At 43.6% G+C, this 20,765-nt stretch overlaps 1 protein-coding gene across 1 annotated transcript; it reads right to left on the minus strand.

The window, feature by feature from the left end:
• Positions 1–2,295: 2,295 nt before the first annotated feature.
• On the minus strand, positions 2,296–20,421 carry LOC137344514 (acidic mammalian chitinase-like). Its single transcript, XM_068007550.1, has 9 exons — positions 20,256–20,421; positions 14,900–14,956; positions 10,615–10,780; positions 10,364–10,488; positions 9,437–9,560; positions 9,155–9,340; positions 8,497–8,613; positions 7,021–7,159; positions 2,296–2,576 (listed from the first exon to the last, which is right to left on the minus strand). The coding sequence occupies exons 1-9, from the start codon at positions 20,333–20,335 to the stop codon at positions 2,344–2,346; spliced, it is 1,227 nt and encodes a 408-aa protein (XP_067863651.1). The 5' UTR covers positions 20,336–20,421; the 3' UTR covers positions 2,296–2,343.
• Positions 20,422–20,765: the final 344 nt, after the last annotated feature.

Here is a 20,765-nt window from a genome sequence, read left to right on the forward strand (position 1 = left end):
CTTCATCATGAACAGTGAGACTTGATGCCACCCAATGGGTGAGTTTACAGTGGGTGTATGTGTAGTTGTAGGACTGTTTTGCGGGGGGAGGGGGGAGGGAAGGGTGGGGTGGGTGGGGGGAGGTGGTGTTGGCGCTGCTCTTTTCAGGTGATCTGAGGACTGGACTATTCTCACTTTGTGATCTCCTTATGAGAATCATTCAAATATTAGTCACTCCCTCACCCTACGAGCAGCCAGGTGAACTGCTGCTCTGCCGATGGGTTCCTCCTCATCCTCCTCATCCTCGTCATCCTCCTCCTCCTGCTGCTCCTCAATGTGAATGGCAGATATAGATGCTGGATGAGGGCATGGGGCTCATCAACCGGTAACTCTCTCTGATGTGCAGGACACAACAGACGACTATAATTTGACCCACTCTCGATGGTGTGTATTGAAGCACTCCCCCAGACCGATCCAGGCACGGAAATCGCATCCTCAGCAGTCTTATTGCATGTTCAATGACAGTCACATCGCCACTAGTCTGTCGTCGTATTGACGCTGTTCCTCGCTGATGGGGTTCCTCAGAGGTGTTATGAGCCACGTGTGCAGGGGGTATCCCTTGTCTCCGAGGAGCCAGCCCTTGAGGCTGTTTGGTGTGTGGAAGACGGTTGGGATGTTGGATTTCCTCAGAATGAATGGCAGCTGCCAGGGAATCTGACACACACGTGAAGAAATCTTTTTGTGTGGTCACAAATGAGCTGCGCGTTGATGTTGATGAATTGTTCTGGCTCATGGGGAGATGCTTGGATTGCTATATGCGTGCAATTGATTGCACCCCGTACCCGTGGGAAGTCAGCCACAGAGTGGGAATCCACTGCCCTCTCCATCTGGCTGAGGTCGTCCACGGGGAAGTTGACATATTGGGATGCCCTGCGAAACAAACCATCGGTGACCTGCGCTTGTGGGCAGATGACAGAGAGACCCTGATGTCACCGCTGGTGCCCTGGAAAGCTCCAGAGGCCAAGAAGTTGAGGGCAGTGGTCACTGGGGTTAACTGCGACGGGCAACGCGATGCCACCAGGCCCAGCGGGGAGCATCTTGGCATGAAGGATGCTGCAGATGTCTGCGACCACCTGACAACTCACTCTCAGCCTCCATATGCACTGCTCCTCAGAGAGGTCCAGGAAGCTCAGCCTCGGTCTGTAGACCCTCTCACGAGAGTAGCGCCTCCTGGGATGTTGGTCCCTCTGTTGTTGCTCTCTCTGCTCTTGTGCAGGTGCCTGTGGCACACCTCTGTGTTGTAGAGCTGCAAGTGGCGGAAGTGCACGCCATGCCTGGCGAGGATGTTGATGTTCCTCCTCCTCTGGTGTACTGGTGAATGCAGCCATTGCGCCCCCCCCCCATCCTGATGGTGTCAGTTTGAGGGGGTCCAAATAGTAGGTAAATATGTGTAAATAGACAATTCTGTGTGTGAACTAAGAATTCTCAGTCTAAACACACAGATCTCCCAGCCAAAAGTTTGTCTGAGAGAACTGAGTGCCCTGCTGCAATAACTCACCTTTTATCCCCATCTGTCAAACAGGGATTTAAATGTCCAAATGGCTGCTGGCTGCAACCCGCCGAATTTCCCATGCCGTGTTTCACACAGCACGGGAAACACTTTGAGGCAGCGTTGATTAATTACATTAATGCATATTCCAAGTGCTTTAAGTACTTCAATAGTTGATTTGAATATCGTCTCACCAACTTCCGTGTTCGGAACGGCGCGTGCACCCAGATGGGTCTGGGTCGAGCACTTTTTTCAGCAGTTTGGAGCCAGGATTCCTTCCCACTCCAGAAATGCCTGATTTTGTTTGCCCCCCCCCGCCCCCAACCCACCCAGACTTCAAAGTTAAAATCGTGCCCCTGATCTTTGCTAAGTCAGTGTGATGGTAGGTTGCTTTATTACCTTCGGATGTTAAGTAAAGAAAACCAGGCAGGGTTCCTGCTCCTGATGGGACCCTGATGCTTGTGTGGATGACGGGATTGACCTTTTGTTGTTAGATAACCTTCTGACACTCACTGCCCAGGCTCAACTTGAATAATGCCCATTTGGGTGAGGTCCAGGCCCATGGGATTGTAACCCTGCAAGGAGTTGATGCGTTCAGGAAGCAAACTGGCACAATATTGCATTAAGAGAGGTCACATTGTATGGGAAATAGAAGTATGACATAAAATTAAATTATTAGTGTTCACATTTTAATAAACACACTTCAAATTCATTTATTTATTTTTATTTGTAGCACGTGGAGTCTAGTTTGTTTCAGCATTTGTCCAGTCAATCCCACAAATTATATTTGAGAACATGCAGCTTTTCCTACAGCTTCAGAATATAGGCCAGTTGCAGCATTTGCAGGTGGCATCAAAGACTAATCCACTGGAGCAATATTTTGCGAACGTTTTTCCTCCAGCACACTCATAGAACTTGGTTGGATCCTTTGGGTCACTATAAAAACCATCAGCCTTGTCAGAGCAAAATCCTCCATTGCTGCCATTGCCACCGCCACTACCAGGTGAAGTAGGATGAGGCACTGTTGTTACTGATGGTACACAATCACCTGGAAGAGGAATGTTAAGTTAATTCAATACTACTGCAAAAGTTCGTCTTTAATTGATGCTAAGAATTTTAAATGAAATGGATAAATGGGGCTACACGGTGGAGTTTTAAGGTGAGCTGACTTCCTGGAACAGCAAGTTTACTCTTTAATGTTCAATATGATGTTTTCTGTTGTGGTATTTCAATTGAGTATAAAATTGCCATCAATATAATTACTGCACACTCTCATAGAATGATGTAAATTTTCAATGATTTCTAGCGCAGAAGGAGGCCATTTGGCCCATCGTGTCCGCTCCGGCCGAAAATGAGCCACCCAGCTAAACCCACTTTCCAGCACTTGGTCCGTAGCCTGGTAGGTCATGGCACTTCAGGTGCATATCCATGTACTTTTTAAATGAGTTAAGGGTTTCTTCCCCCACCACCCTTTCAGGTAGTGATTTCCAGACCCCCACCAGCCTCTGGGTGAAAAATCTTTCTTCAGCTCCCCTCTACTCCTTCTACCAATCACTTTACATTTATGCCCCTGGTTATTGACCTCTCTACTAAGGGAAATATGTCCTCCTATCCACTTCATCTAGGCCTATCATGCTTTTGTACACCTCAATTAAATCACCCTTCAGCCTCCTCTGTCACAAGGAGAACAATCCCAGCCTATCCAATCTTTCCTCATAGCTAAAATTCTCCAGTCCTGGCAACATCCTCGTAAATCTCCTCTGTACCCTCTCTAGTGCAATTATATCCTTCCTGTAATGTGGTGAACAGAACTGTGCACAGTACTCAAGCTGTGGCCTAACCAGTGTTTTATATAGTTCCTGCATATCCTCCCTGCTCTTATATTCCATGCCTCAGCTAACAAAGGAAAGTATTCCATATGCCTTCTTAACCACCCTATCTACCTGTCCTGCTAACTTCAGGGATCTGTGGACATGCACTTCCTCTACACCTTTCAGTATCCTCCAAATTATTGTATACTCCTTTGCCTTGTTTGCCCTCCCCAAATGCATTACCTCACAATTCTCCAGATTGAATTCCATTTGCCACTTTTCTGCCCACCTGACCAGTCCATTGAAATCTCCCTGCAGTCTACAGCTTTCCTCCTCACTATCACCCACATGGCCAATTTTTGTATCATCTGCAAACTTCTTAATCATGCCCCCTACATTGAAGTCCAAATCATTAATATGTATCACAAAGAGCAAGGGACCTAGTACTGAGCCCTGTAGAACCCCACTGGAAACAGCTTTCCAGTCACAAAAACACCCATCGACCATTGCCCTTTGCTTTCTGCCACTGAGCCAATTTCGGATCCAACTTGCCACTCTCCCTTGGATCCCATGGGCTTGTACTTCTTTGACCAGTCTGCCATGTGGGTGGGACCTTGTCAAAAGCCTTGCTAAAATCCATGCACTACATCAAATGCACTACCCTCATCGACCCTCCTTGTTACCTCCTCAAAAAAATTCAATCAAGTTAGTCATGATTAACAAATCCATGCTGACTGTCCTTGATTACTCCGTGCCTTTCTAAGTGACTATTTATCCTGTCCCTCAGAATTGATTCCAATAATTTGCCCACCACCGAGGTTAGACTGACTGGCCTGAGATTACTTGGTCCATCCCTTGCTCCCTTTTTAAACAATGGTACAATGTTAGCAGTCCTCCAATCTTCCGGCACCACGCCTGTATCCAGTGAGGATTGGAAAATGATGGTCCGAGTCTCTGCTATTTCCTCCCTTGCTTCTTTTAACAGCCTGGGATATATTTCATCTGGCCCTGGTGATTTATCTACTTTCAGAGATACTAATCTCCTTAATATAGAAAATAGGAGCAAGAGTCGGCCATTCGGCCCTTCGGGCCTACTCCGCCATTCAAAATGATCATGGCTGATTGTCTAACTCAGTATCCTGTTCCTGCTTTTTCCCCATATCCCTTGATCCATTTAGCATTAAGAAATATATCTATCTCCTTCTTGAATACACCTAATGACTTGGCCTCCACTGCCTTCTGTGGTAGAGAATTCCACAGGTTCACCACCCTCTGAGTGAAGAAATTTCTCCTCATCTCGGTTCTAAATGGCATACCCCACATCCTGAGACTGTGACCCCTGGTTCTGGACTCCCCAGCCATCGGGAACATCCTCCCTGCACTTCCTTTCTCACTAAGTTTATCCCATCCAATATTTCACACCCCTCCTCCTATACAATGTCTGCATTGTCTCTCTCTTTCGTGAAGACAGACGCAAAATATTCATTAAGAACCATACCAACATCTTCCGCCTCCACACATAGGTTTTTTTTTGGTCTCTAATAGGCCCTATTCTTTCCTTAGTTATCCTCTTGCTCTTAATGTATTTATAAAACAACTTTGGGTTTCCTTGATCAGTAGAAAAACCTGAGAGAATATCTTGCATTGCATGTTGTTACAGGATAATATCCCTTTAAATGACTAAGTCTTTAAAACCTTGAACGTGTTGTCGCCTCCCAAATCTGTGCCCATCTTTCCTGCAACTCCATGTTTGAATCCCTCTAATCAGGTTTCTGCCCCTGCCACAGTACTGAAATGGCCCTTATCAAAGTCATAAATGACATCCTACGTGACTGTGACCATGGTAGACGATCCCTCCTCATCCTTCTCAACCTGTCTGCAGCCCACACTATTCTCCTCCAATGCCTCTCCTTTGTCATCCAGCTGGGTAGGACTGTGCTCGCCTGCTTCCATTCTTATCTATCCAGTCGTAGCCAGAGAATTACCTGCAACGGCTTCTCTTCCTGCTCCTGCACCCATTACCTCTGGAGCCCCCAAGGATCTATTCTTGGTCCCCTACTATTTCTCATCTACGTGCTGCTCCTCAGCAACAACATCTGAAAACACGACGTCAGATTCCACATGTACGCGCATAACACTCAGCTCTACCTCATCAAGACCACCTCTCTCAACCCCTCCACCGTCTCTCATTTGTCACACTGCTTGTCTGATGAGCAAAAATTTCCTCCAATTAAATATTGGGAAGACCAGAGCCATTATCTTTGGTCCTCGCCCCAAACTCCGTTCCCTAGCCACCGACTCCGTCCCTCTCCCTGGCCACTGTCTTGGGGTGAACCAGACTGTTTGCAACCTTGGCGTCCGATTTGACCCTGAGATGAGCTTCCAACCACATATCCGCTCCATCACCAAGATCTTTAACTTCCACCTCTGTAACAACATCCGTCTCCACCCCTGCTGCTCAAACCCTCAACCATGCCTCTAGATTTGACTATTCCAATGTTCTCTTGGCTGGCCTTCCCTCTTTCACCCTCCATAAACTTGAGCTCATCCAAAACTCTTTTGCCCTATCCTAACTCGCACCAAGTCACATTCTCCCATCACCCCAGTGCTCGCTGACCTACATTGGCTCCCGGTCTGGGGGCCTCGATTTTAAAACTCTCATCCTTGTTTTCAAATCCCTCCCTGGGCCTCGCCCCTCCCTATCTCTGTAACCTCCTCCAGCTCTGCAATCCTCCGAGATCTCTGCGCTCCTCCAATTCTTGCCTCATACGCATCCCCGATTTTAATCGTTCCACCATTGGCGGCCGTGCCTTCATCTGCCTAGGCCCGAAGCTCTGAAATTCCCTCCCTAAATATCTCCGCCTCTCTACCTCTCTCGCCTCCTTAAAACCTACCTCTTTGACCAAGCTTTTGGTCACCTGTCCTAATATATCCTTATGTGGCTCGGTGTCAAATTTTGTTTCTTAATACTCCTGCGAAGCACCTTGGAACATTTTACTGCATTAAAGGCGCTATATAAATACAAGTTGTTGTTGTCATTGTTTAAATGACTAAACTATAAACTGGATATGGATGGACAATGAGTCAGGCTGTAACTATAGAAAAACATTGGAAAGTCAATGCCCTATTTTTAAGAATTGGTTTGCTATTTTAGCAAAGTTGTTAACCCAATAAAAATAAGCAGGTTTACTGCTTAGTTGAAATAGTGATGGAGAATTTTACCCATATGTATTAACCAATTCATTAAAAACTGCACACAGAGGAATTTCTAGCACATAACATGCAATTTAGTGTTCCATTGCTGGGTTGCTCTTGTCTCAGGAATTGGCACCAGCAGCCCTATACTAATATTTTTTGTTGATTTCAACAACAACAATTTGCATTGACATAGCACCTTTAACGTAGTAAAATATCCCAAGGCACTTCACAGGAGCGTTATCAAACAAAATTTGACACCAAACCAGATAAAAAAAGGTTTTAGGACAAGAGACCAAAAGCTTGGTCAAAGAGGTAGGTTTTAAGGGGCGTTTTAAAGGAAGAGAGAGAGGTGGGAGGGAATTCCAGAACTTAGGGCCTAGGCAGCTGAAGTAACTTACTAATTTGGATAATTAAGAATTATTTAGGCTCTAATAGTTAGTAAATAATCAGTTCCAGCATTGAGAAATTAGGACAAACATTTACCTGAATTAATTCCAAGTAGAGTGTTTACTTTGGTAATGAGAGGGTAAGGACCCTGATTGCAGAAAGCACCAGCAAAATCATCCAGATCAAGGGCCCATACCATAACTCCTCCAAAGCCGACCTCTTTGAGCCACTGAATCTACATGAAAAGATACAGTTATAAAGTTCTATCTTGCATGAAAGTGCAGACACTTTCCACATTGTTTATTATGTTTGGTACACTTGGTACAGAACAACCATTGTCGAATTGTTCTAAACTTGTGACCAAGCCTTGATGTGCATTGAAGGCTGATTGGTTTCTGTCACATTTTTCTGCTTTTTGTGCTAGGTGTCCTCTCAGGTTCAGGGTCACCGTAAGTAGATCTCTCATAATCTGGAGCGCACCTTTCACTGACGAATATCTAGATTAAACAATAGCATAACCTAGGGATCATAAGCCAAGAACCTTTGCTTTATATACCAGATACTGAAATACTGCATGTGTCACCACAAGCCTTCTCCTAGCTTTACAGAAGGCGGACTGAAAAGCACAATGCAAAGAGGTGCAATTTCAAATTCACAACTGGTTTATTCTACATAAAACACACGGATAAACAATATATAGTTTTCACGGTGAGAACAGTACATTTCCTATGCTCATTGATTATGGAAAAATAAATTAAAAAACTAATTACTAACTCCATAGATGTAGGTTCATTTTTCCAGCTAAGCTGTTCAAAACTAGCTGGTCCCGATTTTTGCTATTGCTGCATGCTAGGGAACAGTTGTGTCTGAGAGTGAGAGGAAAACACTTCTCCATCCGCTGTCTTAAGTCTGTGAGATCAGAGATTACTACCCTTTGATGTATCAGCATAGGGCTCTCAAGCCAAGCCTCACAACTGTGTGAAAGGAATGTAACGAGGCCCGGTGTCTCAAAAAATGCGCCATACTTATTGTAATTGTACATAATTACCCTTCCTTTTTCTTAACTAATTGAGACTCCAACTCACTATGATAGCCAGCCAGGTTTGGCTACTGGTCTGTTGTTGAGAAAACAAGTGTTTTTTAAAAAAAAATCACTTGAGGCAATACAGGTAAAATCTAATTGTTACAGTTTCACAGTAACACTTTTAGAGGAGCACTCTCAAAGTTTCCTATTCACACTATTTATGCTTAGCAATTCTAGATATTCTATCATACTGGGCACTAAAGTGCTTGGAATATTGGTAGCCTGTAGATTAGTATAATCCTGCTTCTGAAGTGACTGTTGAGAACAATCTTTCCTTGTGTGTACCATGATCTGCCCACTATACGAACTCAATCAACAATCACAGCTCTGCTTGCAAACTTACAATTTTATTCAGAACAGAGCAGGTTTCCTCTACATCCCTTTTAAAATGAATGGTCGACACATTTCCTGACTTTTACAGTGTTCTAATGTGTTATGCCATTTATGATATTAAAATCTAAAATACCAAAACAAAATCATATACATACTTTATTTTCAAGGCTTTTCTCATGATCAAATCCAACCCATTCACTTTTCTTAAATGCATATGGAACCATCTGATCCTTGATCCATTCCACTGTGGCACCGTTTAAAAATCCACAGATCTGTTCATAGAAATAATAATGCTTTGTGAATATGCATCCATATTAGTTAATGCTAGGATTTAGTTAAAAATTATGATTTGTGACTCCCTGATATGTTCAGTGGGTAAATACACCGCACCATACAGTTATGGGGTGCCCAGATTTGATCCCTGGTCTGTACTGAATTAACAGACCTCAACCAGGCTGGCAATGGGGCTGGTTTGGGGTTCCAATTGCTGTCAATACCCCTGGGCTAGAGAATGAAAAATGTCCATCCAGATTCCCACTTCTACTTGATATCCAAAATTTATAGCAAAGATTGATAGATATCAGGTAAGGACAGGATTGGACTCTGTTGTATGGAGGAATAGCCTGCCAATGTTTTGATTCATAGGGGAAGAATGGCCACTTGGGTAAGATGCCAGAGAGTTTTGGCACCCCCAAGACTATATGCCAGCACGAGTCACTACTTTCAGGAGAAAGGCAGAAAGTAAATTGGTGAAAAAAACTCTATGAAGGTCATTGAAAACTACTTTAGAAACTGAAATGAGAAAGTAATTACCTCATAGTAAGCCCAGAATCCTCCCTCCCTGGTGTATGTCCCAGCTTGTGCAGGACCACTTATAGGAGCACCAACGCCAGTGCTGGAGGTGGAAGTAAGCCTGAAAGTCCGCCCATACATTGGGAATCCAACCATTAGTTTTTCTGGAGGAGCATCGTTATCCCTCCAGTATTTCATAGCATAGTCCTGGAAAAGAAATGTTCAGCTTGATGCAAGAAAAGTCAGATAGAACTTTACAAAATGTATCATTAAATGTTTCAGATTATTATTATTTATACGTACAACATTAAAGTATATCAGATCGCCATGGTCGGTAGAGCCACGATACAGAGGGCTGTTGTGTCCTGTTACAGGGTCCCAGCTACCATGGAAATCATATGTCATCACGCTAATAAAGTCGAATAATCTATAAAAATCAAAATTCAGATTTAGAGATTGGAAATTAATCTGTGCAATTGTTATTTTATGATTGCTTTGCTTTTTATGCTAAATTCCTCTCTGCTATTTTTATGGAGGTGTTATCCCATTGATTGTAAATGGTAATGGCATTTAAAACAAACAGACTGACATCTCTCTTAAAATAATGGAGAGTGGAATTTTGCACAAGCAGAGTAATTGTTCATATGCTGAGATTATCTCCTGCCTTTGTATTTTATATACAAATGTTCCCTTCAATTGAATGAAATAGTATGATTAATTTGACAATAAGGAAATCATTTTGAGGATTGAAATTGACTCCTTATTAACAATAACAAATGTATTCCTGTGAAATTTCTTTGCCTGTTTTTTAACTAAAGGCTGTAACCTGTTTATAATATCATATTCCCTAGTTTTCAGTCTAAGTGAAACTGCTCATTTGTTCTCCTATAATAACAGCTGTCCACACATGCCAGTTTCAGCAGAAATCATTGGTTAGTGATCAGAAGCAGGTTGATAGTCCAGAGTTGCTGAAACCAACTGTAGCACCTATCCTCAACTTGATGGAGATCAGCTAACTCAGCACCAACTCGGGATCAAACTTGAGATATCCCTGTTCTGTTTGTCTGAATTCCACACTGGTGAGTGAATTAACCAATTGAGTCAAAGGGGGATCCCTTGAATGAACTTGCTTGCAGCAGATTTATTGATATTCAAAATGTTATTTTTAAAGATAAGACAAATGTGGTGTTTGTTTATTACACACTTTGAGATACTTAAAGACATACTTACTGTCCAATCTTAGCAATTTCATAGCCAGCATCAATAGTTTCCTTGCTTGCAGAAACTGCAGCTGTGATTAAGAGCCTTTCTCTACCTGTTGCTTTTCCTTCTTTTTGAAAAGCTTCCAGAAGTTCCTAGTAAAGTATTAATGTGAAACATTAATGATGCAATGTGCTGTTTTTGCATTTCCTACAGAGACTTTGTCACGGTCATTTTAATATGTCATGGAACTATTAGACATGTAAAAACTGGCACTTTACCCTGACGAGGACAGTGAAACGCTGTTTATCTTCTGGTGGGCTCCCTCTAGACCCAGGGTACTCCCAATCCAGATCCAAACCATCAAACCCATGATTCCGTAGGAATTTAATTGACGAATCAATGAATATTTTGCGGTTTGCAGCAGAAGAAACCATGCTGGTAAACCTGAAACAAGGAAACATTGGGAAAATCATTATATTTGAAAGAATTAGAGTTATACAATTTCAGCCTGGGATCTTTCAATGAAGTGTAAACAGAAGATTAAATTCAACCTGAACTGAATATATGATAGTACAATGAATATTATATAAATTGATCTCTCCTGTGACAATTAAGCTGCTTTCATCTGTTTGATTAAATGCTGTTGTGATAATATTCTGAATTTCCTGCTTTAAGTGTGATATGGCTTGCCACTTATTACTTGGGGCAGTGACAAACTGAGAGTAGCGGCTTGAGATTAAATCCTGTGCTCCCAGGGAACCCGAGTTGGACAATTTATGTAAAGGAGATAAACGAGTATTTTTGAATTTTAAAATAATGTTACCGCCCAAACACACTTTTTGGGTCTTCCCTTTGTCACATGCTCACAGTATCTGAATATCAATTACAAGCACCAGGAAGTATGGGGGAAGATTCCATCTGCATGCTATGTGTAATGTAATCATAAACCCATTCTTTTGGAAAAAGTGTAGGATTTTTGCTACACATAATATGCAGAGGAGATTTCTCCCGGCATGAGAGTTGAACTGTTTGACTCGCACTCATATTTTCATGGAAAGCACCTGATCTGTGACTTAAGAAGCAGCATTGTTAGGAATCACAAGTGTGAAATCCATCTCCTACCGCTCCAGTCCTTTATTATGGGGGTTGTAATTGTTCTGAGAGATATGGACTTGGATTCTCCTCTGAATTACTGCCCATTTTGAAGTGTATTTGAGGTGGTAAACAGAGTAAAATTAATTTTTGAAGGCTACTGGCTCATATCTGCCACAAAAATGGTTGCACCTGCATTCTCCTCCCAAAAAACCACCAGTTACCTTTAAGGCCTGCCAAAGCTGACTCTGCCATATTTAAATTGAGTCAAGGGGTGTGGCTAACCCCTCCATCCCATTCCTCTCCATTTACGCTTCAAACTTGCCCCAAATAATTACTGCCACTATATCAGTGACAGTAAGAGCTGTTGCAACGAATCCCTGAGACATATACCACACCAGGGTGGACATTTTGTTTGGTGTTTCTTTGACTGCATAGCAATTTTTTCTTTAGTACTTGAGTCAGGGGGTTGTCAGGACTTTTACTACTCCTTTTACTCAGCTCTGCTCTAGCCTTTCAAAGGCTGTACCCAGAATTGTACTTCCCTCCCTTCTAGTAGTGGTAAACCAATGAAGGGCAGTTTTTTGATCACTAAACTGCCCCGCATGGCTAATGAGGGTCCTGGGAGGAAATTGCAGTGGGTTAGCGGCAGTTTCACTTTGGCGAGTCTTAGGACCGCTCGGCTTCAAACCCAACAACAGGAGGAGAATCCAAGCCATGAAATTGCTCTGACTGCTATTTTAAAGAAGGAATTAACCCATTTAAAAGAAATGTGTTAACATGGATTTGACAGTTACGAGTTCACACAAATTATGATTTCAACCCCATGTGTTTTTAATTTTCCTAACCACAACCTACATCTGGATGACCAACACTGGCAGCAGAGGTCTGTTTGACTGCTCTTACATATAGGGCTCGATTTTAGCGTTGGGTTTCCTGCGGGTTTCCAGCGGGGGGGCCCTGAAAATCCCGATATCCGGTCACGTGACCGGATCGCGCCGCGATCCCGACCACTTCCGGGTTCCCCGATGACGTGCGGGGCTGCGTGCGTGGCCCCCGCTGGTGCGAATCCCGCAGGCAATTAAAGCCAGCGGGGTTCCACTTGAGTGTACTTACCTTGCTTGTTGAGGTCATTTAATGAGCTGAATCAGCTGTCAAAAGAGGAAGTGTGGGATTTCACCTTCATAGCAGAGTGTTTCACACACTGGGGGAAACAGTCTCCCTCCAACCAGGCATGTTGCAGCCATCAGCCTGTGGCAGGTGCCAAGGTGCACTCCACGGGGGAGAGCCCTCACCCACGCAGGAGGCCACCGCGTCACATAGGGCAACCCCTGCCCCCCACCACCCCCCGCCAAGCCAGAGGACAGACCGACACGAAACCGCAGCCCCAGTCCGAGGAACCACCCACCTACCCTGCACAACCCCTCAGACCAACACCTGCCAGATGGGTGGTGCGTGGACACCCTCGGAGGACGAACAGCATGACCAGCCCCAGCAGCCTCGCAGTCCACGCCGTCCGCCGCAGAGACGTGGAGCCCCCCAACACGGTGTTGTTGCACGCCCACCTGCACAGCAGGAGGGAGGGCTACCGCAGAGAGAGACGCATCGCAGAGGGCACTACCCTCGCCACAGGGTCCACAGACCGAGGCGCAGCTCCCCAGACCTCTCCGAGCAGCAGTGCACACGGAGGCGCAGATTCGCTCGACATGTAGTCGTGGAGATCTGCAGGCTCTTTCATGCCGAGCTGCTCCTGGCTGACCCCAGCACCAACTGCTTACCTGTCGCTGTCAAAGTCACCACTGCCCTCCACAACTTCTCCTCCGCATCCTTCCAGGGTGCAGCCGGGTACACCGCCGATGTCTCTCAGTCGTCTGCGCGGAAGAGCCCTGCAAATACACCTGCACCTACTCTGCAGTAACACGATGGGTGGCATCAGTGGTGGGTCCTCATAGTGATACCCAGGAGCGGGCATTATTGGACACAACAGACAGGATTCGCGGAGACATGGCAGTGGTGGTCCCAATATAATGTGTGATGTTTGTTGCTCTGAAATTCAATATAGGTAACACCCATGGCAAACCCTCCGACACCCTTGTGCACCCCCTTCATGCTCACGACACGTTTGCCTTACGCTGCCTACTGCACATATGTGATGCATGCCCTGTGGCTGCAGCACAGGTGGTGGCAGGTTGAGTGAGGCTGGCCGTGAGGGAGATGCACGAGAGGGTGAGTATGGGATAGAGCCATGAGATTGTATGAGGATTGGGTTGCGTGTTAGTGGCAGGATGAGTACTGGCGAGGTGAGTAGGTGGAGGTAAGATGAGGATGGGGTTTGAGTGGGTATGAAGGGTGATGTGACAGAGTAGTGTTGGCGGTGCCGAAGGAGATGTGGGGTGGGGGCAGTGTTGTTGCAGACGGAGAGTAAGGGAAAGACTTCGTGTTCTCACTGTGGCTGACCTACTGCGGTCATTGCAGCGCCTCCTGCACTGTATGCAGGTGGGCGATATGTTGGTGGCGCAGGTGAACCCCTCTGCCACCTCGAGCCAGGCCTTCTTGGTGGCAGAGGCAGGCCGCTTCCTCCCACCCGCCGGGTGGAAGATCTCTGTCCTCCCCCTCCTCCGCACCCCATCCGATGATACCTGTGATGAGGCATCATTAAACTGGGAGCAGCCTTCCCCCTGGGCTGCTCCATGCTGTAATTTGTTCCATTGGTTGCAGCATCTGTCAGTGGAGGACTGCCCCTTTAACTAGAGAGCCTCCAGCTGACAGATCGTACTGCGCATGCGCAGCCCGCCCGACGCGCAGACCAGCAGCGCGGAGCCCGGAGAAGCAGGTAATTGATTCCTATTAGTGTGTTGCCTGCTATGATCACGCGGGCAACCCACTCATTTCAACGGGCGCGGAGGCCACGCACCCGAAACCCAACCCGCAGGAAACCCGCAGGCCTGCTAAAATCAGGCCCATAGAAACCCAAGGTGGGGGAGAAATTTGGAAAACAACAGGGTTAAGTTGTATAAAAATCCTATTATACAAATACTGCATATATAATATATAAATACATGTATATGTAATTTTAATTCCCCTGCACTTTGATATCTCTATCTCTTAAAAAGAGCAGAAAATGATCCTCAAGCAAAATGGAAGTGGTTACGATAAATTTATATTTTGTGATTGCTTTTAAAAATTTCTGAGAATATATTTCAGGGCTAATGACAACACTTGGTAAATTTTATATTTTCCGTCCTTGTGTAGAGCCTTGTCCACTGTGACAGCATGTTGGGCAATCCTGTGTGAGCATTACTCACGATTTTCTGTCCATCATGGAGGGAAAATTGTGGGCTGCACATGTACAATTTTCCAGTATGCATTCCCAGCAGGTGCTGCACCGGGACTGTGCAATCAGAAAAGTTACCCTGAACCTAAAAGAAAGAATGTACTTACTTTATTTATGCTAAAGGTTTCAAAGCTTACTTTTGAGTTCCAAAGTTCCAACCTCCTATAGCCAATAATGTCTTCAGGTTCTTATTTCTGTTAGAAACAAGCATAAAGGTTAATGCTCATAAAAAGTTAATGCTTGATTATTGCAAACTTAATTTGTCTTGTTAAATTACTCTACAAAGGAATGTCATGTAAAAGCTGGGGTTTTCTGCTTCTGTTTTCCCCAGCCTAAGATTTTCCATCCATTCAGTTTAATCAGCGGAAAATCGTGGGCTGGTGAGTGCAGAAGTGGAAAACTTTGGCCAACATATCAAAAGTCAATATACTAGCCTAGAAATTAGTGTGCAATTGGGAGGCTCATCCATTAAAATAAGGTGTGGTCATACAAACACATTAAGCTCTTGTGTGCTAATATTGCAAACAATTTCTAGGCTGCTACTCTTAAACATTATTTATTGATCGGATTACCCTTAGGATATTGGTCTTGACAATGCACTTGCTAATTGCTTGTCCTAGGTGTACAAGAATTTGATATAATACACACAATTACAATTTTCAGTGCAGACAGGCTTTTGCTGCCTCTGATGTGTTACACTACTGCTTTCCTACAATGCTATGCTTTTAGTGATCTTAGGGGCTGTGTCCTTTAAAAAAGACTTTATCTAATTTTACCCAGTTATTCAACTTTTGAAGCTGAAGCACAGAGTGGAAACTTGAGAATTTGGTGAGAGGGGGAATTTGGTGTAGAAGGGGAAGGATAGTGAGCAGAAAGGAAGAGCTCTGAGAGCAGCTGAGGTGGGGACTGGAGCAGCAGAGGCAAGTATATAAAAGTCGGGGATCGAAGGCTTAAAGTGGAGCAGCAGAGGCGGTAAATCTTCAGGATAAATTCGGTAGGATCGAAAAAAAATCAAGGAGTGACATCACAGGACAGCAGGTAGATGATTGATTGGTGAGTATTACTGTTTTTTTTCTCTCACTAAGTTAGGGCAGGGGTTTAACTAAAAGCTTAAATCAATAACTTGAACTATATAAATTAATTAGTTAATAAAACTAATAGCGAGAGATTAAAAACTCTAATAAAGTAAATAAATAAATTTTGGTTCGACAAGCGATGGCAGGGCAGGTAGTGTGTTGTAACTGGGAGTTGGTGGAGACCAGGGTGATCCCGGGCAATCACATCTGCAGTAAGTGTCTGCAGCTCGAGGAACTTCAGCTCAGAGTTGTTGAGCTGGAGTCCGAGCTGCAGATATTGCGATACATCTGGGAGGGGGAGAGTTACCTGGACACTTTGATCCAGGAGGTAGTCACACCCCTTAGATTAGATAGTAGTTTAGATTTATTCAGTGGTCAGGGACAGAAGGGTGCGACTGTGAGTCCGGCAGGTATGAGGACTCAGGATCTAGCAATGGAGGAGCCTCAGCCCTTGACCTTGTCCAACAGGTATGAGATACTTGCTACCTGTATGGATGAAAGCAAGGGCTGCAGGGAGGATGGGCAAACTGACCATGGCACTGTGGTACAGTGGGGGGAGTAAAAAGGAATGTGCTTGTGCTAGGGGATAGTATAGTCAGGGGGATAGACACTGTTCTCTGCAGCCACGGCCGAGAGTCCTGAAGAACGTGTTGCCTGCCCGGTGTTGTCAGGGTTAAGGACATCTCCTCGTGGTTGGAAAAGAACTTGGAGCATGAGGGGAAGGATCCAGTTGTCGTGGTCCACGTAGGAACCAATGTCATAGGTAGAACTAAGAATGGGGTTCTGCTGAGACTGTTTCAGGAGCTAGGATCTAAATTAATAAGCAGAACCTCAAAGGTAATAATCTCTGGATTACTACCTGAGCCACGTGCAAATTGGCATAGGGACAAACAGATCAGAGAGTTAAATGCGTGGTTCAAAGAGTGGTGTGGGCGACAGGGGTTTCGATTCATGGGGCACTGGCACCAGTACTGGGGAAAGAGGGAGCTGTTCCGTTGGGACGGGCTCCACTTAAACCGGGCTGGGACCAGCATACTGGTGAATTGTGTAACTAGGGCTGTAGAAAGGGCTTTAAACTAAAAAGGTGGGGGGAGGGGTCAGGTGAGGGGAAATTTAGAAATCTAAGGAGAAAAGTCAAGGCAACAGAGTAGTGTAGTGATTTGGGTAAACATGAGCAGAGTGTGGCAGGAAGGGACAGAGAGTTTATCAATAATAGAGCATCAGCAAGTAAGGTCAAAGCAGGAAAAAATGGTAGAAAGTCAAAATTAAAGGCTCTTTATCTGAATGCACAGAGCATTCATAACAAGATAAATGAATTAGTTGCACAAATAGAGATAAATGGGTTTGATCTATTTAGATCACTGATTACAGAGACATGGTCGCAAAGTGACCAAGATTGGGAACTAAATATTCCAGGGGACATGACGTTTAGAAAAGACAGGCAGAATGGAAAAGGAGGGGGTGTAACCCTAATAATAAAGGATGACATAAGCACAGTGGTGAGAAAGGACCTTAGCTCAGAAGATCAGGAAGTATAATCGGTATGGATGGAAATAAGAAATAACAAGGGGCAGAAAACACTGGTGGGAGTAGTTTATAAGCCCCCTAATAGTAGCTATACCATTGGACAGATTATTAATCATGAAATAATAGGAGCTTGTAACAAAGGTCATGCAGTAATCATGGGGGGACTTTAATCTTCTTATAGACTAGGCAAATCAAATTGGTAAAGGTAATTTGGAGGACAAGTTCATGGAATGCATTCGAGATGGTTTCCTAGAGCAATATGTCATGGAACCAACCAGGGAACAGGCTATTTTAGATCTTTGTGGTGTAATGAGACAGGGTTAATTAGTAATCTCACAGTAAAGGATCCTCTGGGGAAGAGTGATCATAATATGATAGAATTACACATTGAGTTTGAGAGTTACATACTTAAGTCCGAAACTAGAGTCTTAAACTTAAATAAAACCAATTACATAGGTGTGAGGGACGAGTTGGCTAAGGTACATTGGGAAATTAGATTAAAGGGTATGATGGTTGAAAAGCAATGGCAAACATTTAAAGAAATATTTCAATATTCTCAACAAATATACATTCTATTGAGAAATAAAAACTCCATGGGAAAAGTGATCTACCCATGGCTAACTAAAGAAGTTAAGAATAGTATTAGATTAAAAGAAGAGGCCTATAATGCTGCCAAGAAGAGTAGTGAGCCTGAGGATTGGGAGAGTTTGAGAAACCAGCAAAGGACGACCAAAAAATTGATAAAAAGGAAGAAAATAGAATATAGTAAATAAAGTAAACTAGCAAGAAATATAAACGGATTGTAAGAGCTTCTACAAGTATGTAAAAAGGAAGAGAGTAGCAAAAGTAAACGTTGGTCCCCTAGAGGCTGAGACAGGAGAAATTATAATGGGGAATCAGGAAATAGCAAATGCGTTAAACAAATATTTTGTATCTGTCTTCACAGTAGAAGACACAAAAAGCATACCAGAAATAACGGGGAACCGAGGGGCTAATGAGAGTGAGGAACTTAAAATAATTATCAGTAGAGAAAAAGTACTTGAGAAACTAATGGGACTAAAAGCTGATAAATCTCCTGGACCTGATGGTCTACATCCGAGGGCTCTAAAAGAGGTGGCTGCAGAGATAGCGGATGCATTGGTTATGATCTTCCAAAATTCCCTAGATTCTAGAACGGTCCCAGTGGATTGAAAGGTAGTAAATGTAACCCCGCTACTCAAGAAAGGAGGGAGAGAGAAAACAGGGAACTACAGGCCAGTTAGCCTGACGTCAGTTGTCGGGAAAATGCTGGAATCCATTATCAAGGAAGTGGTAACAGGGCACTTAGAAAATCATATTATGATTAGCCAGAGTCAACATGGTTTTATGAAAGGGAAATCATGTTTGACAAATTTATTAGAATTTTTTGAGGATGTAACCAGCAGGGTAAATAAAGGGGAACCTTCATTTACCCTGGATGTAGTATATTTGGATTTTCAAAAGGCATTCGATAAGGTGCCACATAAAAGGTTGTTACGCAAGATAAGGGCTCATGGGATAGAGGTTTGGTTAACGGACAGAAAACAGAGAGTAAGGATAAATGGGTCATTTTCAGGTTTGCGGGGTACCGCAAAGGTCGATGCTTGGGTCTCAGCTATTTACAATCTATTAATGACTTGGATGAAGTGACCGAGTGTAATGTATCCAAGTTTGTTGACGATACAAAGAGCTAGGTGGGAAAGTAAGCAGTGAGGAGGACACAAAGAGTCTGCAATGGGATATAGACATGTTAACTGAGTGAGCAAGAAGGTGGCAAATGGAGTAAAATGTGGGGAAATGTGAAGTTATTCACTTTGGTAGGAAGAATAGAAAAACAGAATATTTTTTTAAATGGTGAGAAACTATTAAATGTTGGTGTCCAGAGAGACTTGGGTGTCCTGGTACAAGAAACACAAAAAGTTAGCATGCAGGTACAGCAGGCAATTAGGAAAGCAAATGGCATGTTGGCCTTTATTGCGAGGGGGTCGCGTACAAGAGTAAGGAAGTCTTATTACAATTGTACAGGGCTTTGGTGAGACCTCTCCTGGAATACTGCATATAGTTTTGGTCTCCTTATCTAAAGAAGGATATACTTTTCTTAGAAGCAGTGCAATGGAGGTTCACTAGATTAATTCCTGGGATGAGAGAGTTGTCCTATGAGGAGAGATTGAGTAGAATGGGCCTATACTCTCTGGAGTTTAGAAGAATGAGAGGTGATCTCATTGAAACATGTAAGATTCTGAGGGGCTTGACAGGATAGATGCTGAGAGGTTGTTTCCCCTGGATGGAGAGTCTGGAACTAGAGGGCATAGTCACAGGATAAGGGGTCGGCCATTTAAAGATGGAAACATAGAAACATAGAAAATAGGAGCAAGAGTAGGCCATTCGGCCCTGCTATGCCATTCAAAATGATCATGGCTAATCATCTAACTCAGTACCCTGTTCCCGCTTTTTCCCCATATCCCTTGATCCCTTAAGGCTGAGATAAGGAGGAATTTCTTCACTCAGAGTGTTGTGAATCTTTGGAATTCTCTACCCCAGAGGGCTGTGGATGCTGAGTTGTTGAGTATATTCAACGCTGAGATAGATAGATTTTTGGACACTAGGGGAATTAAGGTATATGAGGATCGGGCAGGAAAGTGGAATGGAGGTTGAAAATCAGTCATGATTTTATTGAATGGCGGAGCAGGCTCAAGGGACCTGCTTCTATTTCTTATGTTTTCCTCTATAAATTCTATTTTTTTATTCTCCATGCCAATTTTGACATATATCATCTCCATTACAAAAAGACAAAGACTGATTAAATGGTTTCTACTGAAACAATAAGAAAGAGTAAGTCTCGTAAATGAATGGAAGTAAAAACTCAATATACTTATTTTTAAGACCATTGAATCTTGGGTAGACAATGTCATCATTCCATTCATAGGTGGTGAGTTCGTGGTTTGCGGTCATGCTGCTGAAGGCATAAATCAGGTGGGTGCACAGGCAGGGGTCAACATTTTCTGGGAAGTATTTACCACCTGCTGGTCTGTACTGAGACCAGTTTGTGTAGTAACAAATCAGTTTGAAGGAGAATGCTAAAATGAGAAAAGTAGAAAAGTGTTAAGAATTTTTTGAAAATTTTCTTTAGAATGAAAAGTTCCTGTAATCTCAATACATTATGGCTCTTAATATGGTGGAACTCCTCGTATAATGATGCTAGAATTAATGAAGCAATATTTTATTATATTCTGCTTTTACATAGTTTTTGATTGTATAGCCTTTAGAATGCAGTTCAGGCAGCTCAAAGATGCATTAACAAGTTGTCAAATGGTTTTATGGCATTGAATGGGTTTAGGAAGCAGATATGATTGCTAGAACTCTGTTTTTATTCATTAAATCA

The sequence above is a fragment of the Heptranchias perlo genome, chromosome 27, assembly GCF_035084215.1.
Source record: "Heptranchias perlo isolate sHepPer1 chromosome 27, sHepPer1.hap1, whole genome shotgun sequence".
In the NCBI taxonomy this organism is placed as follows: Eukaryota; Metazoa; Chordata; class Chondrichthyes; order Hexanchiformes; family Hexanchidae; genus Heptranchias; species Heptranchias perlo.